The 22,932-nt window shown below is 39.7% G+C and overlaps 2 protein-coding genes across 3 annotated transcripts in view; both read right to left on the reverse strand.

Moving 5' to 3' along the window:
• Nucleotides 1-60: 60 nt before the first annotated feature.
• Nucleotides 61-12,313, reverse strand: hps1 (HPS1 biogenesis of lysosomal organelles complex 3 subunit 1). Of its 2 annotated transcripts, none has more exons than XM_034682520.1 (18): nucleotides 11,941-12,313; nucleotides 8,975-9,218; nucleotides 8,738-8,872; nucleotides 8,142-8,284; nucleotides 7,929-8,037; nucleotides 5,118-5,278; nucleotides 4,904-5,006; nucleotides 4,718-4,796; nucleotides 4,299-4,357; nucleotides 4,004-4,171; nucleotides 3,636-3,815; nucleotides 2,987-3,063; nucleotides 2,760-2,897; nucleotides 2,525-2,590; nucleotides 2,206-2,350; nucleotides 973-1,086; nucleotides 788-870; nucleotides 61-705 (listed from the first exon to the last, which is right to left on the reverse strand). In XM_034682520.1, exons 2-18 carry the CDS (start codon nucleotides 9,089-9,091, stop codon nucleotides 543-545), a joined length of 2,040 nt encoding a protein of 679 aa, XP_034538411.1. In that variant the 5' UTR covers nucleotides 9,092-9,218; nucleotides 11,941-12,313; the 3' UTR covers nucleotides 61-542. The 2 variants fall into 2 exon arrangements, with proteins under 2 accessions (XP_034538411.1, XP_034538410.1); XM_034682519.1 differs by having other exon boundaries at nucleotides 61-708.
• A 4,893-nt stretch (nucleotides 12,314-17,206) lies between these two features.
• hpse2 (heparanase 2) overlaps nucleotides 17,207-22,932 on the reverse strand; it is a 64,983-nt gene continuing 59,257 nt past the window's right edge. Inside the window, exons 11-12 of the mRNA XM_034681702.1 lie at nucleotides 21,659-21,805; nucleotides 17,207-19,094 (exon numbers count right to left, since the gene is read on the reverse strand). Coding sequence (XP_034537593.1) covers nucleotides 18,932-19,094; nucleotides 21,659-21,805 — 310 coding nt within the window. The 3' untranslated portion in view covers nucleotides 17,207-18,931. The remainder of the gene's footprint in view (nucleotides 19,095-21,658; nucleotides 21,806-22,932) is intronic.

Below are 22,932 nucleotides of genomic sequence, written 5' to 3' on the forward strand. Positions count from 1 at the left end.
AACCAATGAATGTACGACGACTGATGTTCACTCTCTCCACAAATAATCTGTATTCAGAGAGACATTTAGAAATCACTGTTTTTATGTTGTTCATTCAGACATTTTTTGGCACTATCAGTAGTACAGGCAAACATGGACAGAATCTGCATTCATAAAAGTGACTTTGCAGCAAATGTTTAAAATTTAAAAAACAAAGAAACAATATAAAGTATTTCTAATAAATAGAAAAAGGGTCATAAATGGGTATTAAAACACGTATTACAAGCCAAAAAAAATGAAAGGCACAATTTTGTCAACACACCTCAAACAAGACAATATATTTAAGTGCAAACTGTCTTTTGTTAGAAATCATACATTTAAGTACTTCTAATAAATACTTTACGGTGATCTTAAACAAATACACATTTTGGAAAGATGAAAAACAGACACAGTGTGGACACCATATAAATCAATAAAAAAGAAACTATGTTTTCTTGTTGCTACTTCATGGCATTACAACAAATGTGCACGTTTGCTCCTGTGACCAGTTCACCTGTATATGTCTACAGCAGTGGATTGCGTGAAGGCTCCCACAGTTTGCTTGCCAGCTGCCTGCAGTGCTGCAGGATGATCTCGGTGGGGATGACCCCCAGGTGAACCGTCAGCAGCTCGTAGCACTTCACCACCTCCCCTTGGTGATGCTTACTGTAGTACCGCAGCAGCTTCCTGCTGGACAAATGGCTTTCTATAGTCAGCAGCACACTCTCTGGGTTCATCACAACGGTTTTTAACATGCTCAATGGTTTACCTGTAATAATCCCAGGCAAGCATCCCGATAGGTGCAGAATCATCAGGTAGGTGTGGTATGTCTCCTGCCTCTAACTTGTAGCCCTGATTGATCAGATGACACATCATATGAGGCTTTTATTTACAGCTTTACGTTGTTCAAGTATTCTTTATATGATATTAATAATTGACATGTGGGTTACTTACAGTGTCGTTTTCAAACCAGAGGAAGTAGCAGAAGTAGAAGTCTCCATCTCGCAATGTGACAGTGGAGTAACCCTTCTGGAGATAGCGCCGTGTTGTGCTGACCAGACTCCACACCTTCAGATTACATTAGCAGAAAATAAATTTAAATTTAGACAAAAATGGAGCAAGCTATTGATGTTGTGAGAATAATCATCTTCAGGGAATATGCTTATCATTTTTATTGTTGCTGACAGGTCATTTTCACTTGTGCCAAATTTAAGAAACCAGAGACAGATTAGATAAAGGTAAAAACACATAGTAACAAAAAGCAATCCAATATCCATATAAGCTAAATGAAAGTTATTTTATTTGTTGCTTATTTAATCTATGACATAAACAAACAGATAAGCAGCAACATATCATTTTTTAGAGGTTTGCACACTACTATTTTTTGGCCACGAGCTGCAACTTCCTTGATTTTCCACAGACTGCCCTGCAACTGATCCCAAGCTTTGCTGGCTTCTACCCCCCATATTTGCTAAACTGATGGGAATATGGGGGTAATTATGGGTGTGGGCGTTTAGCAGACGGTTATACGGCGCCACCCATGCTAGTCGGAACCAGAATTACTAGTTGGCTAAACGTATTATTAAAATGATGGGCCTGACATGCTGGTCAACTGTTGTTGCAGCCTCCCTCACTCACCAGGGCTTCAGAGTCAACAGGCACAGTGACAGACTGCATCTCAAAGCACTGTGCGGTTTGACAGTAATTTGATCTGAAAATTCAGATGAAGGTGTCTTTAGACTGTGTATGGTTAGAATAACACATAACCATAACCCTCACAGGTATGTGGACTTTTTTTTTGTATTTTTAGCCACTTAGCACCATCACTCAAGGATGATATGATCCTGTATTTAGCTGTGTTAGACTAATTGGCAGTTTTATGACTGTTTCTTACTCTTGGACAAGTAGTTTGGTCAGAGTTCAAATTTCTGTTTTGACGACTACAAAATAACTTGCTTCAAGACATCAGAACAAAAACATTACACCTAATTATTTAATATCCTAGGCTATAAAATGTATTCTATACAAACCATAAAATAAAACTGGTTCCAAGCTGCACTGAGAGCAGCAAATTATCATATGAAGACTTTAATGACTTGCTAAAATGATCAGTTTCTGGTGTGCTTTTAATAAGGCTATCTAATTTCACACCATCAGTTTAGGACGTGCACTTTGAGTCTGCTTCACCTTGCTCTTGATGAACTGAGCCACCGGTCCCTTCCCCAGCTCAGATGTGCTCCGCTCTGTGACGTTGAGCGACGGTGCAATCATCTGACCGGTGGATCGGTCCACACAGATGAAATGAATGAGCCCTGGGAACTCCTCCAGGTACGTGAGATTAGCTGGGTCAAAGTCAATACACTCAAAATAACTGTGTACAATTAAAAATAGCATATGTTGTTAAGAGCACTAATATATGCATGCACTTTGGGGGAATATCTAGTTCAAGCAAAGCAGTGCTCAAAGAACAGACACAACAAGAGGGATTATTTTGCTGACAGGATATGACACCATGGTGATATTTCTTTTGCTTTTCACCAACAGGAAGTCCTTCCAGTCCATCAGTTTCTCTCTGGGAGGGAGGTGACAGGAAAGGATAGAACAGACAGACAGAGACAAAGACAGGGACAGAAATAAGACAGACATGAGCCACAAAGGATGCTGATGTCGACAGCCCGGTGCATTTAAAACTAAAAACAGAATAACTTGAGCTGATCTAGACGTGAATGGCTGATACTCACTGCACCATGGTCTGGGCTCGTTCCTGCAGACTGGGGGATAGACGTCGAGGAATGTCGGACGGTCCAGGGTCAATAAGAAAACACTGTCGATAAATCCCACACAGCTGCGTCTTCATATTCTTACACCATGGGATGAGTCTGAAACAAAACCACATCTGTAATCACTCAAAGCAAACTTGTGGGTTTTTTAAAATATTTTTTGCCAGCAGGGGCAGCAGCAGACTTACTCTCTGGTGAACCCCGGTCCTCCTCTGGCAAAGGCTCGGTTTTTGAACTCGGCCCAGACATTTTGTAACTGTGCAGACTGGATAGGCACAGAAAGAACAATGGGGGGTTTCATTTCTCAAGGTTCAAAAACTGAAAGCACTTTCATATCGCAATCACAGTAATGCTTTTATATAACCCAAGGAGGAACTGGCCATTGTGGCTGACTATTTCTTTCTGGTGTTTCTCCTATACTGGGTATTCACAGTTGATTAAATCAAGTTTAGATAGTAATAACAACAAAAATCAAACCATGGATAAAGATTTTGATTTAGTATAATATTTTCTAAGGAAGGTTCATAAAAAGAAGCACAGTTTATTCAACTTAAGGCAAAGTTTTTTACATGACAGTATAAATCATACACAGTGTCACGGTTGTTTCAAAATAAACTGTAATAAAAAAAGAGAGCTTGACAGTCGTGTTTTTCTACTAGCTATGACAGCTATGTTGTCATTGACACTGGAATATCAATCTGGTGTTATTTTTAAAGGTAGGTCTTAATGTGATGCAAAAAGCTTCATTTGAAATAAGTACATTTTCGACATGTTGTGAATGGTGCACAAACCAAATGATTGTTTGCTGCACACAAAACACACACAAAACACACACACCTGTATCTCACTGGGTCCCAGAGCTTTGATGAATTTGTCCAGTTTGCTGCGGATGTCAAAAATAGTCGGCTGACCTCTGGTAGCAGAAGAACCTTCGTGGCCTTCACTCAAACGCTTCTCCAGCTTAGCGAAGGCTTCCAAAAACTTATACACTGACATGGCCACTGCACTGGTGGGAATCTGACAGAGAAAAATACAGATGCTTGAGAATCTCATCAGGGAAGCAAAAAGATATTTATATAATGTGCCGGTACCAAATAATATGTCATTAATGTGCCTCCTACAGGCCACAGACCAAGGAATGTAAAGATAGAGAGGGGGCAGGGTTGAAAGGATGAGAAAAGCAAGGAGTGTTGTTATCTACAAACCTTAGTTAGCAGCACTAATGTGATCCCCGGCCACAGTGGCAGGCAGTACATGGAGTGAGGCATCATGGGATACAGCCCCTCTTTGAGGGAGACCTCTAGGAAGACTCTGCGGGGGGTTGAAGGGTCAGGAGGAGGGACCTCCAGAGTCTGCAGGCTGTCCTCTGCCATCTGTGGATGTTATTGTTTTATCAGGTTGTTGGGTCTGATTACAACAGAGTAATATACAGTATATTTAATACAATGTGTATTACAATGTAATACACTGGATTAATATGTTAAGAATAGACACTCTTACCTGAACATCTGGGTCCACAAACTCAAACACAGGAGTACTTCCTCTGACTGGCTTGTCAGCTGAAACATAAAAATGTAGAAAATGTAACTACAAACGTTTGAATTTCATGTTGAAGAAAACAACAAATCAATCAAAACTGGAATTTCAATTACAAGAACATACTGTAAACTGTATATTAAGATGGATGACATGACAGCTTCCCAAAGGTGACACCAAAACATTTGGAGCTCTCACTACTGATTGGTTGCAGTACAGGTCATAAAGCCCGCCTTCAGCTCCACAAACATCACTAACTCAATATGTCAGAGCCTGTCACAGGGGTAATTTAGCTTTACTTTGTACAACAGGAGGAGGTGAAGAATTGCCATCCATCTTTATATACAGTCAATGGAACACACAGACTCTGCTACATGTCTCACCCGAGCTGATGGAGTCTGTTGGAGAAGGCTCTGGGGTGTAAAAACTGTCAGGACCAGAACCAGATGTGCTCTCAACATCCTAACAAACACATGAGAGAAACAGAAAGAGGAGTCAGAAATGATCAGGAAGAAGATGAGCAGAAACCTAAGGTAGTGCTGTGTGGGTTACTGTTAGTGGTTTCATACCTCTGGACTTGGGTCATCCAGGTCTGTGTTGCTAGGATACATATTCTGCGCCATGATGATGAGGGCCAAGAGGTCTGAGGTGGTGAGTGTGCTCGCATTGCGGCTGAAACGAGCAAAAGGAGCAAAGACCCGGTATGAGTAAAAATAAAATCTATTTCCTGTAATTAGGAGTAAAGTGTCAGCGGAGGATTAAATGTGAAGAGTGAATCTGAACCTGGAGTAGAAGGCGAGCAGTTTGGTGTGCACGAGGATGAAGGAGTGCAGCACCTCCTCCCCTGCTCGCTCCACGCTGCTGTTAAGCTGCTGAACTATACGACGCTCCAGGAACTCGATGCATTGCTCACACAGCGTGGGGTGGATCAGCCTCTCCACTGCCTGACGGAGGGAGGAGAAGCAGCAGAGTGTGTGGGTGATCATGAATTATCCAGCATTTTTCCTAAAATATGTATACGCATGAATGGATTTGGAGAGTGTTCCTAATAATAATACTGAAGGACTGTTTTTAGCAGCGTGATGTCATTATCTCACATAAAATGGGCATAATCATCAGGGGAATACGCCTAAAGATGAACAAAACCTCATTTATCTTATATGAAGAGGATCCTGGTTAGATTTTGTATAACAGGACCTTGTCTATACAACTTGAATGTCAGCTTGTAACTAGACAGCTGAACATCATATTTCAGCACAAACCTTATTTTTCTCACTGAAGGTTATTCAGAAATAACATGTTTCAAGCTGTTTCTATTACCCTAAATGTAAAGTTTAAGGATCATGATTCAATCATCAGTGCCAGAGATGACATCTTAAAGTAAATGATGTGTTGTTTTTTTATAACTGGTTGTTCAGTAAGGTTGCAGGACTTACAAAACATAACCAAACACATCCTGCCCTCTGCTGGCCCTCTTGGGAAGCACATCTAGCCTTTTTTTTTAAAGAATCTGGGACTTGGTTTGACAGCAACATAAACTTTGACACAGCAAAAATACAGCAGGCCTCAGAACATTTGAGATAACATTTGTTATGAATTGGCGCTTTGTAAATGTTGAATGATTGACTGATTGATACACATTGCCACATTCCAATCTTTTTAATCCTTCATCTCCTCACACCTTGGTTAATGGAAACAGCCTCTTCACCTGCATCAACCTACAATCTTAAAATCAGCTGCAGATTGTACAGAACTCAGCTACCAGACTTTTCACCAAAAGAAGAGTGACTGTTGCCTCCTTGCTCTGGCTCTCAGTATGTTTTAGATTGATTGTAAGATCTTACTGCTGACCTTCACAGCTATTTACGGTCCATCACTTTCCTGCTATCTGACCTCTTGGTCACACATGAGCCTGTATGCAGCCTGAGATCCTAAGGAAGAAGGCTTCTCTGTGTTCCTGAAGGACAACTGAAAACTAGCAGTTACAGAGCATTTTCTGTCAAGCTCCTAAGCCCTGCCACAAGCTGCCTGAGAGAAGGTCAGCAAACTTAGGGACCACTATTGAATGTCTCCTTTCCTGACTTAAGTATTGTACATCCTGTTTTTGGTGACTAGTGACATGCACATTCAATAGACTAGATGTCAACATCACTAGCCATCACCAGAGTTACAGGTCGGATAAACCTGAAATGCTGGTCATGTGTTGGTGTCTACGCTGTATCGTAGCCCATTTGATGGCTTACTGCAATAATTCTCAATTACCTGAATGTAAACAAACACAGATGACAGAAGTCATCTCATAGCATATGACAGAATTTTGATCTAGTAAATGCAAGCGACAACAGCTGGTCAAAAAATATGAGTCCAATGTGGAAGTGCTAAAAACTGGAGGTTGGCTCCTGGAGTACAGGAAACCACATACACACCAATACAAAAAAGACAATCTTTACAGCAGAAATAAACATGTTTACAGCCTGTTACAAAAGACGATTGTAGTCTGGATAGCTCATTTCTCGATCGGCTCAAACTCTATCGGGGGTGAATTTTTTTCTTAAGATATTATGTATATCTCGAAGATATTGAGATTATGAGAGTTCCAATGAGAGGCACAGCTGACTTGATTGGCAGGTGGGAACACTGTAGCTGTTGGCTAGGAGGCTCAAAGCCCGCCTCTTTACGTCACAATCGCTCAACAGCAGCAATATGGCTGCCGCTGACAATTGGCCTCAAAACAGCGCTTCAGAAACAGATGGGTGACGTCACAGATACTACGTCCATATTTCATGCAGTCTATGAGTAAATGGCGATGAAGTGGTAGGCTGTGTCATGTTAAACAGGTATACAACCATCCATCCAGAGCAATATGTTACCAGCACAGGCTTGTTATCCTGCTTGTCTCCTCACAGTTTGGCATGTTTATTTGCAGACTGGGTTAGATTCATAGTGGTCAGTTTTGACTGTTTTCCTACCTTTAGACTGGTCAGTTAGTCAGAATTTAAACCTGTGTTAAAACGACTCAGTCAGAACATCCCTATTGATGACTTTGGGCTTGCTTTTTTTTTGTACCCATTTAATTTGCCTTATTTAGGTTTTTTCTTTTTCATGTAAAGCACTTTGCAGCATGAGTTTACAAAAGTGCTCAATAAATAAGGTGATGATGATTATTAATAATATTATCATTAGGATTAAAAGTTTTTCGTTTGAGCCTGCTTAAGCTTGAGAAGTATGTTTTGATAACTCTACTGTAGAGCTTTGGTTTAAAAAATATGTATCAACAAACATACTGGTTGGTAAAAATGTGCAGAAGTTTCCTTGATAGCTCATTTGCTAGAGCTCAGCCCCCTTATATGGATGCCCAGTCCATGTGGCTTTAGCCTCAAGTTCAAATCTAGCCCTTTATCTGCTCCTTGTGTTAATGACCTTAGTTTTTCCCACTATGTATTTGCTGTATTTTCTTGTGTACCAGCAACTGTCTTATCCAAAATGCTAAAAAATAAACTAGTCAAATAAAATAAAGTACAAACTAAAAACTCATGATTACATTTTTAAATCTAAAAAACCCCAAACCTGCTGTACAAAGATTATTTACTGCACCTCCACTAAGAAGCTCTGGTCGTTCTCTCTGAGTTGGCTGTATGTCTCCAGCAGCCCCTGCAGATATTTCCACAGCTGCGCTCTGTGCTCCGTGTCCTGAGGACGCAGCCTGGTGGGACAAACACCACCATTCATACCAGTACATTTACATTTTGAACAGATGCTTCTTTAAAAAATATCCACTGTTATAAAGGAGGAATGCAAATCTCATACTCTTTTCTGAGGAGGTGACTGCTGAGGGTGACCATGCCAAACAGGACCTCAATCATCTTCTTCATCACATAGATCTTCCTCCTCAGGTCATCCTCTCCCTCCTCGCCGTCTCCGTTCACAGCTATGTAGAGACACTCATCAAACTGGGAGGGAAACAACATGACTCAATTAGTTCATAATCCCTAAAGCGTATGACTGGGACGGAAAATCAAGTTAAAATGTTGTATAAAAGTGTTTTCTGGGGGATAAATATTTGGTTGACAAAGATCTGAGAGGTTGCTGACACTGAACGGATCTGGAACATGTCAAGTATTTGGAAATAATCAAGAATTGTGTCATGTGCTGCAGGGGCACAAAGCTTGGTTAGACTCCTTAACAAGACTCACATGACTAACATGATGGTTCACTGTGAGAGAGGCCGCATGTAGGTCACAGCGCGAGTTGCAAGGCAAAGTGCAAGTTTACAGGGATCTGCTTTGTACGTGAGGGCGTTTAAAGAGAAAGCGTCTGAGTCAGGAGGATTAATTTTTACACTTTAAGAGAGCTAATCCAGGGATTTGTGCACGGACTAAGAGATTTTATTTTGAAAGGCCAACCTGATGTAGGACATAGATGTGGTTGTTTTCTGTGGTGAAGGAGGTGTAGCTGTCTCCCAGCCTGTCCACCATGGTGCTGCAGGAGATGATGATGGGGGCAAACTTAGTGCTGATGATGTCCTCAAAAGCTGGAAGCTGGGTATGGAAAGAAGGGATAGGAAATAAAGTTAACCTTAAAGCTGAAGGAAGCCAGTTAAAAAACGTACACACAGTTAAGACAGATCTGTTCCTCCTTACCCCCTGGCCCTCCTCTTGAGACGCTCCATACTGCTCCTGGATATTCTGCTGAAATTCAGGATCCGTCCAATGGAAGAGGACCTCAGCGCTCTCACTGGCTATCAGCAAGCACTTCATTTGGACCACACACACACACACAAACACACATACACACAAACCCCCCCACCCCACACACACACACACACACTCCTGACCTACTTTACTGAGATGTCTTATTCACTCTGTCCACTCAAAGTACACCATGCTGGAAAACAGAAGATTAAAGGTTAAAGAATTGGGACACAAGACATGAAACAGAGTCCAGGGAAACATGACGTGCAAACAAATTCTTCAGAGAAAGATTTACTGATTACACATTTCAGAATTTGATCACAAACAACCCAGAAGTACTGTGAAAATTATTATTCACAAGTGCACACAGAAGAGGATTCTCTGGGTATTTCAAAGCCACCATCAATCATCACTTTAAAGCTCCTATAAGGGATTTTTAGTTGTTCAAGAATTGAACTGAAATCATTGATTATGTTTTTATCTGAGCTAAAAAGCACAGAAAAAAAACGAGACCATCCACATGAAGATTGTCTATTTTTATATTGTTATTTTGTAATGTCTGAACCGTTGGTAGGGGTTGGGCATCAGTCGATGTCATTAACTGCACGCTGCCACAATAGGTGACATGGTGTGCCTATGTACAGCACAACTGTCAAAATGAAAGTGTCACTAAATCAGGCCAAGGTGTGAACGTTTCATTCCCGGGGAAAACTGAGAGTGAGGGGGGACTCTTTCCCACACTCTGAGCAACCTGTCTGACCCAAAATAAACCTTATCTACGAGCTGATAATTTATCAGTGACAACCTCTGAGTGTGAAAAAGTTAGGCTGGGAGGAATTGTGGGATTTCAGTCCTATCAGTCGAAGCAGATAAGTGAGAGTGCACGCGCAGAAGCTGAGGAAAAGATTTAAAACTAAGGATTGACCATTTAATACTGGTGTGTGAAGATTTAGTAGGATCAGCCCTAACTTGTTGATAAATGTATGACTGCTTTATGAGCTTACTTACTGCCTCAGAAACTGGCTCGCACCAAAAAGAAAAAAATCCTCAAAAGGCAGAGTTCCTTTTTTGCAATCACTCTGTTCAACCCTGACATGTTTAAATAGATGATTTCAGATTAAGCATTCCCTATATATTATCATTGAAATCACAAAGAGAGCTAAACCGTCATCAAGGAGACAAGTTAAAGCTGCTTTAGTCTTCTTACTATTGAAAGAAAACATCTTCTAGCAGCACCAAATATCCTTTGATAGTAATCCAGCAATCTACATCCACATTACAATCCATGTATCCTGTTACATGCCAAGAAGAGCTAGTATCTACTAAGATTATGTCCATACAATGGCGATTTTATGCAAAAAACATTGGTAGTGTAGTGTTTTGAAAATAAGGCTTCTCTCATATTTTTCTATTTACCTCTGTATACACTTTTCACACATGTAAAGTAAAATGTTTCAGTGCTTGCTAATGGAACTGATTGATTTGGGTTTTTTTTGTATAACTGTTTCTTCTTTTTTACTTGTATGTTTTTTTCCAATTATACTTTTACATGTTGCAATGCTCCAATGTCATTTAGCAGACGCTTTTATCTAAAGCAACGTACATACGAGAACAAGAACAACACAAGAAAAGATCTAGACAAGAGGGAACAAGATCAGTAAGAGTAACAAAGTAACCAAGCAGTGTGAAGGCAATGCACAAAAGTAAATAAGGATTTTTTTTTAATATAAAATAAGGAACATCTACAATGAAGCAACCAAACAATTTAAGACCTTCCATTATCATCATCAACAATTAACATGTCATCACCACAATATTTACCAAAGTACCAAGTGCTGGGTCACTCAAGAGCTGAACACAGATTCCCAGAGTTGAAATAAAGACATCAAATCATTGGCGGTTCTGGGGAGAAGCCAACAGGGGCCAGTGCCCCTATAAAACTGAACCTGGACCCCCTGTGGGCCCCCCTCCACACCAATCAAATATTATACAATTAAAAAAGTTTCTGTATTGTGCCGATGTTACAGGCAGAACACATGCGTGTGGCACTTGGTTCAAGTCCCTTAGAGTGCTAAGGGACTCATGTTGAGTGTGAACAGCCAAACAGTTGCTGTCAGTCTGCATTTTGATATAGTACACAGTAGTATATATATCTAGTATATAGGGATGCACTGATGTTTTGCCAGTTTGTTCTCAGCCGGTCCTCACCCTTCTCAGTCTCTGTTGTCAGGGTTGAATGTGTCCCTCTGACAACACCCTTGGCCCCAGCCTGGCCCCCCCAGTAAAATTGGTCTAGAACCAACACTGCATCAAATTAAACCAAAAGAAAAAAAATCACTTTGATGCACCTGTTCAGGTTTTTTTTTTAAAATAAAAAAATCAACACATCTATTTGTTACTTTTTAATCCATTTCTGATTTTATGATGACATTTGATTTTGCTGATTTTTTAAAGCAGGTTGTAAATGGGATTTTGTGTCCTCTACAGAAAAACAATAGCCTTTTATTTTACTTTGTTTTGTATTAGTTAAAATTAATGTTTGAGCTACTCTCCCTGAACTCAGGCTTCTGAGTTTAACAGCCTGAAAGGTGTGATTTTATAACGGGCTTTGGGGAGAACCTCCTCTTCTCGTGGACTATAGTGGAGCCCTTCTCGGCCACCATACTTTTACCATATGTCAAATCAAATTTGATTGAACTTCTTCAGCATCATTAAACCTGCACACACAGCCTGATGACCCCCCCACACATGCATTTTATAAGGTTATTAATGCGTCTGAATAATAGCATCACCCGAAGTAGTTCCAATCCGTGAATGCACCCCGTGTTTTCCCTGAAGCCTCAACTTTCAGAACTTTTAACTTCCTTAAAACACAAAACAAACAAGACAGCAACAGAAATGTCACAAAAACTCACTCTGTGTTATCATTCCGGGATGATGATGGACGCGGCATCTCTGTGAAGTGTGTCTGTTCTCCAAATCCTCTCCTCTTCTCGTTGTTTTGCTGTTTAGTTGTTTAGTTGTTTAGTTTTCAGTCTGCTCCCTCCTGCTTTCTTCCGCACTGTCTGCAACACACCACGGTGCCCGAGGAGTCACGTGACCGCAGCAGGAAGTCTGCGCTGATCTGAAAACAGATCAATGAAGCAGATATCGAGGAGCGTGGTGTGAAACTGCTAGTATGTGAATTGTTTGTAGTTCGTGTCAATGGGTTTTGGTTTTCCCCCCCTGCAGGAGCTTGGTGGTGATCAGTGGAGCAGGAGGAAGTCATGTGCTCGTGCCTGAAGCAGGGCGCGTGACCGTGAGGCTGCAAAGCAGACAATAGTTTGGAATTTAAGGAATGCAGATTAGTTTGCCATGTAGAGAAAATCTCTTTAAAAAAAAAAAGTCCTAAAAAAGTAATACTTGGATTAAAGCTGAGGGGAAAATAGAGCACAGCTAACTCTTATAATACAGCAGAGAAAAGTAAATGTTCAATGTATTACTTTACTGAGAAAGAATTAAATGAAAGTACAAGTAAGAATGAGAGATCAATGTGTATTAATGCATGTTTAAATATTCATTTGTAGCAGATACTGTTAATCCCGTGGTTAAATGGTACTTTTGCTCATTGCTTGAAAAGTGCATTACTACTAATAATACTACTACTACTACTACTACTGCTACTACTACTACCACTACAATTACTACTACTACTACTACTACTACTACTACTACTACTACTAATAATAATAATAATAATAATAATAATGATAATACATTTTATTTAAAGCACCTTTCCAAACGCTCAAGGACACTTTACAGAGAGGATAAAAAACAATAAAAAAAAACACGATAAAATAAATAAAAACAACAAGCAAAGTAACACCAAGTTAAAATGAGGCAGTGAAGTTAAACAGAGAATGCAGATTTGAACAGATGGGTTTTGAGTTTTGATTTGAATAAGGGAAGTGAATCAGTGTTACGGATGTCTGGTGGGAGTGAGTTCCAGATTTGGGGAGCAGAGCGACTGAAAGCTCTGCTCCCCATTGGGCTGAGACGGGCAGGGAGCACAGAGAGGTGGAGGGGGGAGGAACACCTGAGGGAGCGAGAGTAGGTGACGATGTGGAGGAGATCAGACAAATACGGGGGGGGAGAGGTTGTGGGTGGCCTTGAATGTGTAAAGCGCTTTTCCAAAACTCAAAGACACTGTACAATTGTTAAAATCAACACAAGCAAGGAGCACAAATCAAACAAAACAAAACAACAGTACAATCACAAATTAAAAGCTAACTTAAAAAGGTGAGTTTTTAACAGGGATTTGAATGTTGAAGGGTCAGTGCAGTTTTTGATATGAGTGGGGAGAGAGTTCCAGAGGGTGGGGGCGGCTATGGAGAAGGCTCTGTCCCCCCAGGTTCAGTGCTTGGTTCTGTGAGGTGGAGACAGGAGGTTGGCATGTGAGGACTGCAGGTTACGGGAAGGAGTGTGATGGTGGAGGAGGTCAGTGAGGTAATCATCATTATCATCATTATTAACATTATCATTTTTACACCTCATGCAAACTTTATTACAGACTCGAGGTCCAGATTACAAAACTGTGGAATGCACCCAAACATTTTGTGTACTCCATTTTCTTGTGATAATGACTTAACTTGTGATTGTTCTCTCTACTTAGTTTTCTTTTCATCTGGTGTAAGAAAATTAAAGAAAATAGAAAATAGAAAAAAAACAACACCTCTGTGCTTTTGAATGGTACATTCAACTTTAAAAAACTCCCAGACTACTCAGTTGACAAGTCAAATAATATAAAATAACACTGAGGTACTTGCAACCAGTTCCCAAAAGCTGACAGTGCACTGTGTGTGAATCACCACTGACCTGTGGATGACACTAAATTGGAGAGGTTATCTACAACACTTGCATATGGGTGATAACTGACTGGAGGCCTGTCAACATTGTGGAAGACCCAGTTATAAACTCTGTCATCAGGTTGGCATATTAAGACCAGTTATATGCCTTACCATGGCGGGGAACAATAGTTTCACATATACAGGACCCGTATGAAACAGCAACCAAACTGGAACCCCTGAAAAGTGCAAATGCTGTGGCATTAACCAGGGATCACTGGACTTCAGTGAGAAATCAAAATTGTCCGCTATGGTAAGAACTTATTTACAACAAATGTGGACTTTAAAATATTTGTCTCCAGAGCTGAAATCATAAGTAATGTTTGACAAAGCTAAGATGCAGTTTGACATTAAATTTCAAAAGCAGTTTGAAAAGTATCGCCACCTTCAGCTGAAAAATGTGCTTTCACTCATCTTTTAGTTCCGCTGTGCCGTTCTGTCATCATGAGCTAATCTGAGTCACTGTTTAGGCTTAGGATTACTTGTAGTTTTACAACAAGTGTGCCTTACATAGTTACATGAACAATGGATTATATAACATGTATAATAAAACTCAGACTAATCAGGATCAGCTAAGTTTTCCAACATCATGCATGGACACGAATACTTGACTAGTGTTCAAAAGCAAAAACATTCGGTTCATAAATGTACAGATTTCTGGTCTGGAACTCAACAAATATTAAACATTAAAATGTAAAAAAAAAGCATGATTATACAATCAAGATATGAAATTCATACCACATTAAGTCAGCATGTACTTTTCTGTTCCAGCACAACAGATTTTGTCATCCAGCCCACAACTTGTAGGAAAATACATGACATAAATGCTGCATAATAAACACCAAACGGCAGGCTGTGTCTCAGAGAATGTTTTGATGGTTACAACAAATCTGTCTTGTATCACAATGTTCAGCACAGATTGTATGTTTGGTTTCTGAGCACAGAAAAAGAACTCCATAGTACCATAAATATTTATATTTTATTAACCTTGCTTTGGTCAAAATGGTCCAAAAAGCCAAGAGTCCTGCATTGTGGGCCAGAGTCTAATCTAGTCCATCAGTTTTCTGGGGATCCAGCACTCATGGAAGTCTTATTTAAGCTGACTCCTGTATATACAGAGTAAACATGAAGAAATCCTCAGTGTATGCTAACAGGGCGAGGGGGCCTTGCATGTCTCAAAATGGATCACTGAGTATAAACAGAGTGAGGCAGGCCGGGCTAACAGTTACCTCCACTAAGGAGGCACTGTCACGCAGAAGTGGCCAGACATGGCGCAGTCCTCCTAAATCACAACACAATTAGATTTTGTCAAAGGAAGTGACGCGCACAGAGTTGTTATGACAGGGGACAGGTTTATATGAACCAGAGTTTTCTAAAACAAAACCACTTCTATGTATCAGCTTGATAACATCCTGATCTGAAAGTCTGGGAATTCACTGAGGTCCTGTTGTTCTGTGTTGCTTTGGTCAGAAATCCATCAGTGACAGGTGCTCAGAGGCGATGTGTTTACTCGGCAAACATACTTTGGATTTCAGTGAGGGACATGGTTAAGACTGAGGTAAGACTTGCATACAACTGATGGATATTGTTAGTGTTCGTATCAGCATCGGCTAAAGCCTAGATAAAGGAACATATCAAGTTTCAGTCAAGAATCAAGAATTGAGATCATGTTTTGCCGTTTACATCGTCATGATGCATGGATCTCGCTCTGAGGAGAGTTTTGAACTAACATGATTTTAGGTTGTTTCTAAAAAAGCGCAGCCTTTTTCAAGTTCTCACTCTGGTTTTCCAGGTATGTATGTTCTTGTAGGTGTTTATGTAAATGTGCATATATACAGAATGGTGCTCACAGTATGATAAATAAAACATTTCTCTCCAAGAGACCTTCTCTTAAATACCAGGTGTAGCAGGTGTTAACAAGCCTGGTTTGTTTCTTACATGTCAACAGCATCGTCATGTTTGTAATGCACCACAGGTTGAAATGAGACTGTTCTGTTTCTGAAGTTCATTTCTGAGACCAAACATTTCTGCCATTTCCCATGAATGGAACTTAAAATGAGAACATAATTAAACACACTGGTTCACCCCTCTTTAAAGGCTACCACTGCTGATGACTAACTTTCAGCACAGGAGTATAGATATGCCATGCGTTGCTCTCTGGAGCAGTGAAGTTGCCGGTTTTTCTTTTGTTTTTATTCCTTTAAACCTTTATTTAACCTATTAGGATCTCTCTAGAATAGCAGCAACACCAACATCGGACTAAGAAATCAATCCTACAGAAGGTTCAAGTAACACTAGTACATCTGAGGGTGAGCACAACACCAACAGGGATCTATACACGAGGGAGCAATGTACCTGTCATCACAGCGTAGATGTCTATTGCTGCATCTACAATCATGTCGTGAATGTAACACTGAAGCTTTTGCAGCATGGTTTTGATGATATGTCCTGCCTTCTGAGACTCATGCCCACCATCGCCCTCATTCAACAGGGAGAACTTCATGCTGTAAGAGATATATGAAAGAGCAGCTCTGTTCATTTTCAAGGGCAGAGCTCAGGAAGATGTCAAGACTGATAGCTCACACACATAACCAATATTTCCTCTCCTCTCTCCATTATCACATCAAGTAGATCTCAGCTGTCTATGCTTCAGCAGACACTAAGCCAGGCCTGACCCAGGTTAAGTCTGTCTGGATAAAAAGACTGAGGTGTGGAGGTTTAGCTCATCCTGGCTTCATGTTTCTCATCAGCAGCAGCATCATGCAGAAAGAGGACAGCACACTACCCACTACAAAGACTCTCTGCAGCCCCCTCCACATGTGAGGCCACAGAGGTTAACTGTGTGTGTATGGTTGAGTGTGTGATTGAGTGAAAACAGCACATTTAGTTACAGATGCTGCTATAATGTGTCAGTTTTTATTGATAGTCTTCCACTGTACAGGGGTATTTCTGCTGTTGTTTGTGCAGGTGTAAATCTTTCCAGTTTCTGCCTCTCTTTCGTTGTGCAAACATGCTTCTGCAGATTCCTGTCATCGCCTGAAAGCTGCTGCAGAGTCTGGTTACATTGCACAGATTTACTTCCCATGCAGGGACTAAGCTGTTTAGAAAAAGGAAAACTTGCTCACAAATCCTCTCTTGTGGTCATTAAAGTGAGTTTACAAACAGAATTTGATAAAGTCAGAGCTGCTGACAAATTATAATCTGAGCAGGAATGCATTTTTGCTTTAGTGCAGATTGTGGAATGAGGAATTTGAGTTTTAGCTTGAGGAACAAACACAATGAGTCCAACTCATTTAGGTGTTTGTAGGAGTTTATTATCAATGTAAACTTTTTCTTAACAAAAAAATAGTATAAAGGCACACTTACATATACATATTAAAATAATGCTCTCCAAAAGAAATATGAACATCTCTACATAACTATAAACACATTCAGGGGACAAATATACCTCCTATTTAAAATGATCAGACACTGAACCTGCTCCTGCTTGTTTTCAAACATGTAAAAGTTGTTCATTATGTCACTGCTGTTTTATTCCCATCAGATCAGGACACAAAATGAGCAACAGAACAGGGAGAGAATGAAGTCACTCGGTGGTTCTGGATGATAAAATCACACCTTAAAATGTGACGCTTAAATATTATGCAACAAAACTAAAAATCGAGGCAGATGTGAAATGTGGCTCATAAATTCTAAAAACAACTCTCCGTGAATGACGTCTTTACACAGTCAGTTATCTGACAACTCAATGGATATGTTCTTGACATAACCTTAGATTATTCTGTAAAAGCTGGGACCTGGCAAAGTCTTTTCATTAAAAAAAAATACAAAAAGTAAAGTATTTATCATATAAATAAGGTTTACACTTATGTAATCAAGCTTAAATCACTTCTTCTAGTCCCTCTTCTTATGTACAATACATTATGTAATATATAGCAGTAAGTCTGTACAAAATAATGTAAAACATATCATGTATATAAAGTACAAAAAACCCTAGCAGCATAAGAGAACGATAGAATGTGAGATATCACTGAAGATAGTGAGAAAGTTCAAAATACTCCTGAACAGCTGGTGTTTTATTGGGTTTAGAGATCCATAGCAATCCCAGCTGTTTGTGGATGCAAGCCATGTGAAGACAGATGATAATGATGAATTCTTCAGCTGCAAAACAACACCAGCAACGTCTCGATTACCCACACTGTGACGTTAAACTGATTAAAACCTGCAGAAGAGGCCGAAGAGAAACAAAACACACAAAAACAGCCCACAAGAAAGATTTCAGCTTCAAACGACTTGTTATGGCAAGGATAGAAATGTGTCCTTTCAGAGGCTCGACAAAAAGTCAGGACACACACAAATCAGTAGCTTTATCAGTAAAATACACACTCACGAGCACACACAGCTCTTTGTGAGTCCAGGAATGACCTTGAATGCACAGCAAGGTTTTCTCTTTGTGGAAAGGATCAAGCCAAAGTGAAGTTGACTTGTGTTTGCCTCAGACACTGCTCAGAGTTTCCTCTCAGGCTTTGTCTGTTGATCAGACAGAGAGAAAGATTAGAAAGAAAGACTATTAAGCCTTTGTTTGAAAATTAAAATGAAATGTGGTCTTCTCTGTGTTTTTGTATTCATAAAAAAAAAAAAAAACTTTATACAAAGGTACAAAATAGATGCTTTGTTTTAGTATACAGTATGAGGATTTGCTGGTGAAAGATTGACAAAGTGTTCAGTGCAGCTCTTTTTGTGTATCTGGGGTGAGTGTTTCTTTGACAGAGGCCAAAGGAAACCAAGGACAGTTTAGAGAGTTTTGCAAATAAGTTTTGAAACAACTGTGAGGAATTGAAATGTTCTGTTCCCCCTCCTGAAGCAGACAAGAGCAAGGTCCAAATGAATGAAGTGGTTATCTGTGATGTCCTGTGAAGATTAAAAGAAAGTAGAAACAAACTGTGTCTAAGCTTTGGATCAAGCTGGCAGAGGGTTGGTGGTTCTTCTTCCCTTGTGATGCATCAGAGATGAAGGGTGAGTGTTATCTCCTGCAGGCGTACGCGTTAATGTTTTTGACCACATAAAAGCCGATGGTCATGGGAGGCATGGCTATCGTTCGTCCAGCTCTCAGTGTCTTAGGCTTCAACTCGGGGAACGTCTCGTTGTCCAACATGAGCAGCTTCTCCCCGTTCAGCTGGACGTATCTGCAGAGAGGAGAACAACATTTCAGAAAACATCATTCCTTCCTGCCCTCTGACACATCTGCCTGCTAGTCTCTAAAAAAGATGTGAAATAAAGATGAGGACTATCTGGAAAACTCAAACACCTTTAGTCCTGAAGTCCTGATTTCATCATTTGTACACCAGGGGGTGCTGTTGTCAAAAAATTGCATTACACAGTTACTCTGCTGTAAAGCTTGAACTTGAGTAGAGTCTGCTAGAGTGAAACTTCACCTTCTTTCCTACAATTTGATGTCAGCTGCATAAGTATGATACACTTTGACTACTTAAGGCCATAATCACAACTACAACACTCTGAACAAGTTAAAGAACTTCAAAAACAACAAGAAAAACAACTGGAATTTTTAGTTTAGGTTTCAATTAAAAGAGAAAAAGCAACCTTAATGTAATCAAATTTTTATATCCCTGAAAAATGATTATCAGTGCAGGTTTCTATAATACTTTATATTCAACAACACAATTTCAAAGAGTAAAGGCAAAAGAAGTTGGGCGTCAAACAGGTAAAAGTTCTTCATTGCATTTGTTCTCACTGACTGTTAGCTTCCAAACTAGACTGATGGTGAGTTTGAGTGAGCAACCAACTTAAACCTAGCTAATGCTAACCAGCAGCCTCGTCCTGTGACAGGCTGCAAAATCATCACACTGTGCTTTACTCACAGAAAACACATTTAATTCACTCTTTCACCAACTGTCTTTCTTTGAATATCTGCACAGCATTAATAACATTTAGTTACAGTTTAAAAACATATACAATATTGCTAAAGAGTAGTTAAAATATATAATTCATGTTAGTTTAGGTTGAGCCTTTAACAAATTGATGACAGATATAGCTTGAAGTTAAACCTAACAAAATGATTGTACCATGATTGATTAAGGTTTGACAATAAGGAGGAACTATACATCCTTCCTTCTGCGTAACAGTCAGCTTGCCTTTTTTTTTATAAATGTAACAATAAAAACTTTTTAGTAATCTATAAAAATATTATTTAAGTACATAATCTATGAGTAACAATGTGTTCTTGAGACATTTACACTGTTTTTGCACACCTTTAACACATGTTTTAACTTAAGAGCTATACTCTGATTAGTAAACAAGTTTCATTATATAGCTGTGTTGTAAAGTTTAATAGAGATTTCACTTGAACCTTAAATTCAGTAAAATATCAAAAGAGGTTATGCTCAATAAGGAAAAGTTATGAATGTGGATTGCTCAAAGCAACATGCACTGACCTGAGTACTTGGCAAGCTTTAAAAAGTCACACTACTCAGACAAATTTATAGACATCTGGTGTTGGTAATTTCTTCATAAAAGTCTCCCCGCGCCGCCTGTGGTAGAGGAAAGCACTTAAAGCCTGAAAAGGGCCCGTCGTTAGCCTGCTTTTCTATTAATTACCATGCAATCCTGTTCTAACACCTAAAACATCCTCCATCATTACGCTGCTATTGAAGGATCATGCCTAAGCCTCAATTAAGGCCGTGTGTAGGTATCGTATAACACAGCGACGCATACACACTCACACACAGACCCGGGTCATAAGGGCTGTTATTTCAGGATTTGAGGCTTAAGTCTGAGTCAGAATAACAGGCCACAGGCTTACAGCAGAGAGGAACAGACCCAGAGCAGAAACTCTCAATTTTAGGGGAGCTTTTAAGGCTTTGTGAATTAAATTACCTCATCGCAGAACATGTAAGCCTTCAACTAGTTCAAGTGAATTTAGGGATAAAGTGGTACACAAGAAAGGATGTAAAAATGTATCGACAAAACATCTGCTGTAGGCCATAAAACAGATTGGTCCAAACGGCCGTAAACACATTGGAACTCTGCGACTCTGGCTTTGCTCAATGTGCCGTATTAAAAACAAGCGGAACGTGCCAGTCTCACTAAAGCAGGGTACAATCAAAATTAGCAGTAACGTCTTTTCATTGCTCTGTGTTTCTCCTTTATAAACTTTATCTGGTCTCAATTATTCAAGAGTTTTATTGTTTTCAGCGATTCTTTTATCTAGATTTAAAGGGAAACGTCTGCATTCATGTGGGAATTTTCTTCTTTTTTTTCTTAGCAGTGTTTGCTTGTTTATTTGTTGTTCTTTTTTTTTAGGTGTATATTGCCATGTTATGCTGACTCAGCCTGAATGAGTCCACCACCCACCGTTATTTTGAAATTAATTCCCCACAGCTTTCATATATAACAGCCTTTTAAAGCTGGAAAAATATGAACAACTTTCCAAGCCATTCTGATGTTTCTGAAATTCTCGTTATGCTCATTCTTCATCGTAATAACTTTCAGATCTTTGTGAAAATAATTACTTTTTGAAAACTGCTTCAGCCATCGTTAGAGGAAAAAAAATGAAGTGTTTCATTTTTGTTATGAAAGCTGGCACAGATGGGAATGGAGGGCATATATAGCTGGGAATGGTATCCTATATAAGAAGACTTCACTGTTGGTGGAACAGAAAAAAAAAATCAATACCGCCATGTGTTTATCTGTCCGTGCGTGTGCATATGTTTTAAAAAAAACTTATACGAACTTGGCTCTGAGTCCGTCCGTGCCAAAGGGCTGCAGCAGGTACTGATGGACAGTGTTGTTCCGTAACGTCCCCGCCAACTTGATTTTCTTCCGCGATCGATGCAGGTTGATGATGTAGATGGTTATGGACCCTCTTACATAGTTATGGCTGTAAAAAGAGAAAATAAAGAACATTTATGTTATTTTATCTTAAAAAACTAGAACTGACATGAGAGAAGTAGGCTACTCTTGACATCTGTTATACAGGATTCGTTATATATTGCAATGCCATCTTCAATAAAATTCTCTGTAATTAAAGATGACTACAAAGAGAGGGAAGTCTTTGATAATAAATTGTCATCACTTTTAGAAATACGATCAAACCCAAACTTCTTGATCTAATCTGGATCAAAAGGTTTTGAGAAAAATAATAAAGTGAGATAAAGAAATGGAATGCCATTACACAGCAAGTTGTCCTTTATCGTGGTCTAAGACGTATCATCTATATATAGTATGAACCATAATAAACCATATTTCATTTTCAAAGCCTTCATCAACCCTGTATTTGCTATCTGCAGCCAAATCTGCTTCTCTTGTACAGTTTCCAATATTAAAACCTGTTACTGTATAGTTCAGTGTCTGATGAAGGGTGTGAACACGACGAGCCGGACTTCTTGAGTTACACAGACAACAATGTTTGAGTCTCTCTTCCGAGAGCAAAGCACTGGGGACACAACTTGATAGGGATACCGGCCAGAGGTAAATAACTAAAGGAGAGAGATAAGAACAACATGATAAAATCTAATAAAGAGCTCAGATATGAGGACAAAGACAACAGCTGTAGTGAATACCACATGTGGGCCTTGGTGTTCAGGGTCAGGCCTGAGCTTTGGCTAAATGTCTGGCAGACAAACCACCAGAACTCATATCCTTAAAGCCATCTCGGTTTTGGTTTGATGAAAATCTCTGTTCTTTTGGGCACTTGGTGAGGAACTTATTTCATCAACCCAGTGTGACTGCTAATACTCAATATATTTACCAAGAGATATAAAGTACGGTTCAGGGATGGGGTGGGAACGCAGTGCATCTGGCTCTGTGTTAAACTCTTGCAGCCACGGTCCAGGTCTCTCAGAAACGAGCGTCTGAGTTGTACATCAGATGGTTAGATGGAGGCACTGATAATGACCCCTCAGGCCTTTCAAATGACGAGGTTCTTAGAGATCCAAACCAGCGACATCAACATGTTGATGCTGTTTGATGTCGGAGCATCGCTGGAAAGTGAAAAAAAAGTCATGC

The sequence above is a fragment of the Notolabrus celidotus genome, chromosome 4 (genome assembly GCF_009762535.1).
Source record: "Notolabrus celidotus isolate fNotCel1 chromosome 4, fNotCel1.pri, whole genome shotgun sequence".
Classification (NCBI taxonomy): domain Eukaryota; kingdom Metazoa; phylum Chordata; class Actinopteri; order Labriformes; family Labridae; genus Notolabrus; species Notolabrus celidotus.

Bases quoted from the DNA above. Each gene is read 5' to 3' on its own strand.
- hps1 (XM_034682519.1), bottom strand. From the start codon at position 9,091: ATGAAGTGCTTGCTGATAGCCAGTGAGAGCGCTGAGGTCCTCTTCCAT. The intron at 8,038-8,141 runs GTATGAGATTTG...TTGTCCCACCAG, and splicing joins AGTCACCTCCTCAGAAAAGA to GCTGCGTCCTCAGGACACGG. The intron at 5,007-5,117 runs GTTCAGATTCAC...TGCTCGTTTCAG, and splicing joins CTGCTCGCCTTCTACTCCAG to CCGCAATGCGAGCACACTCA.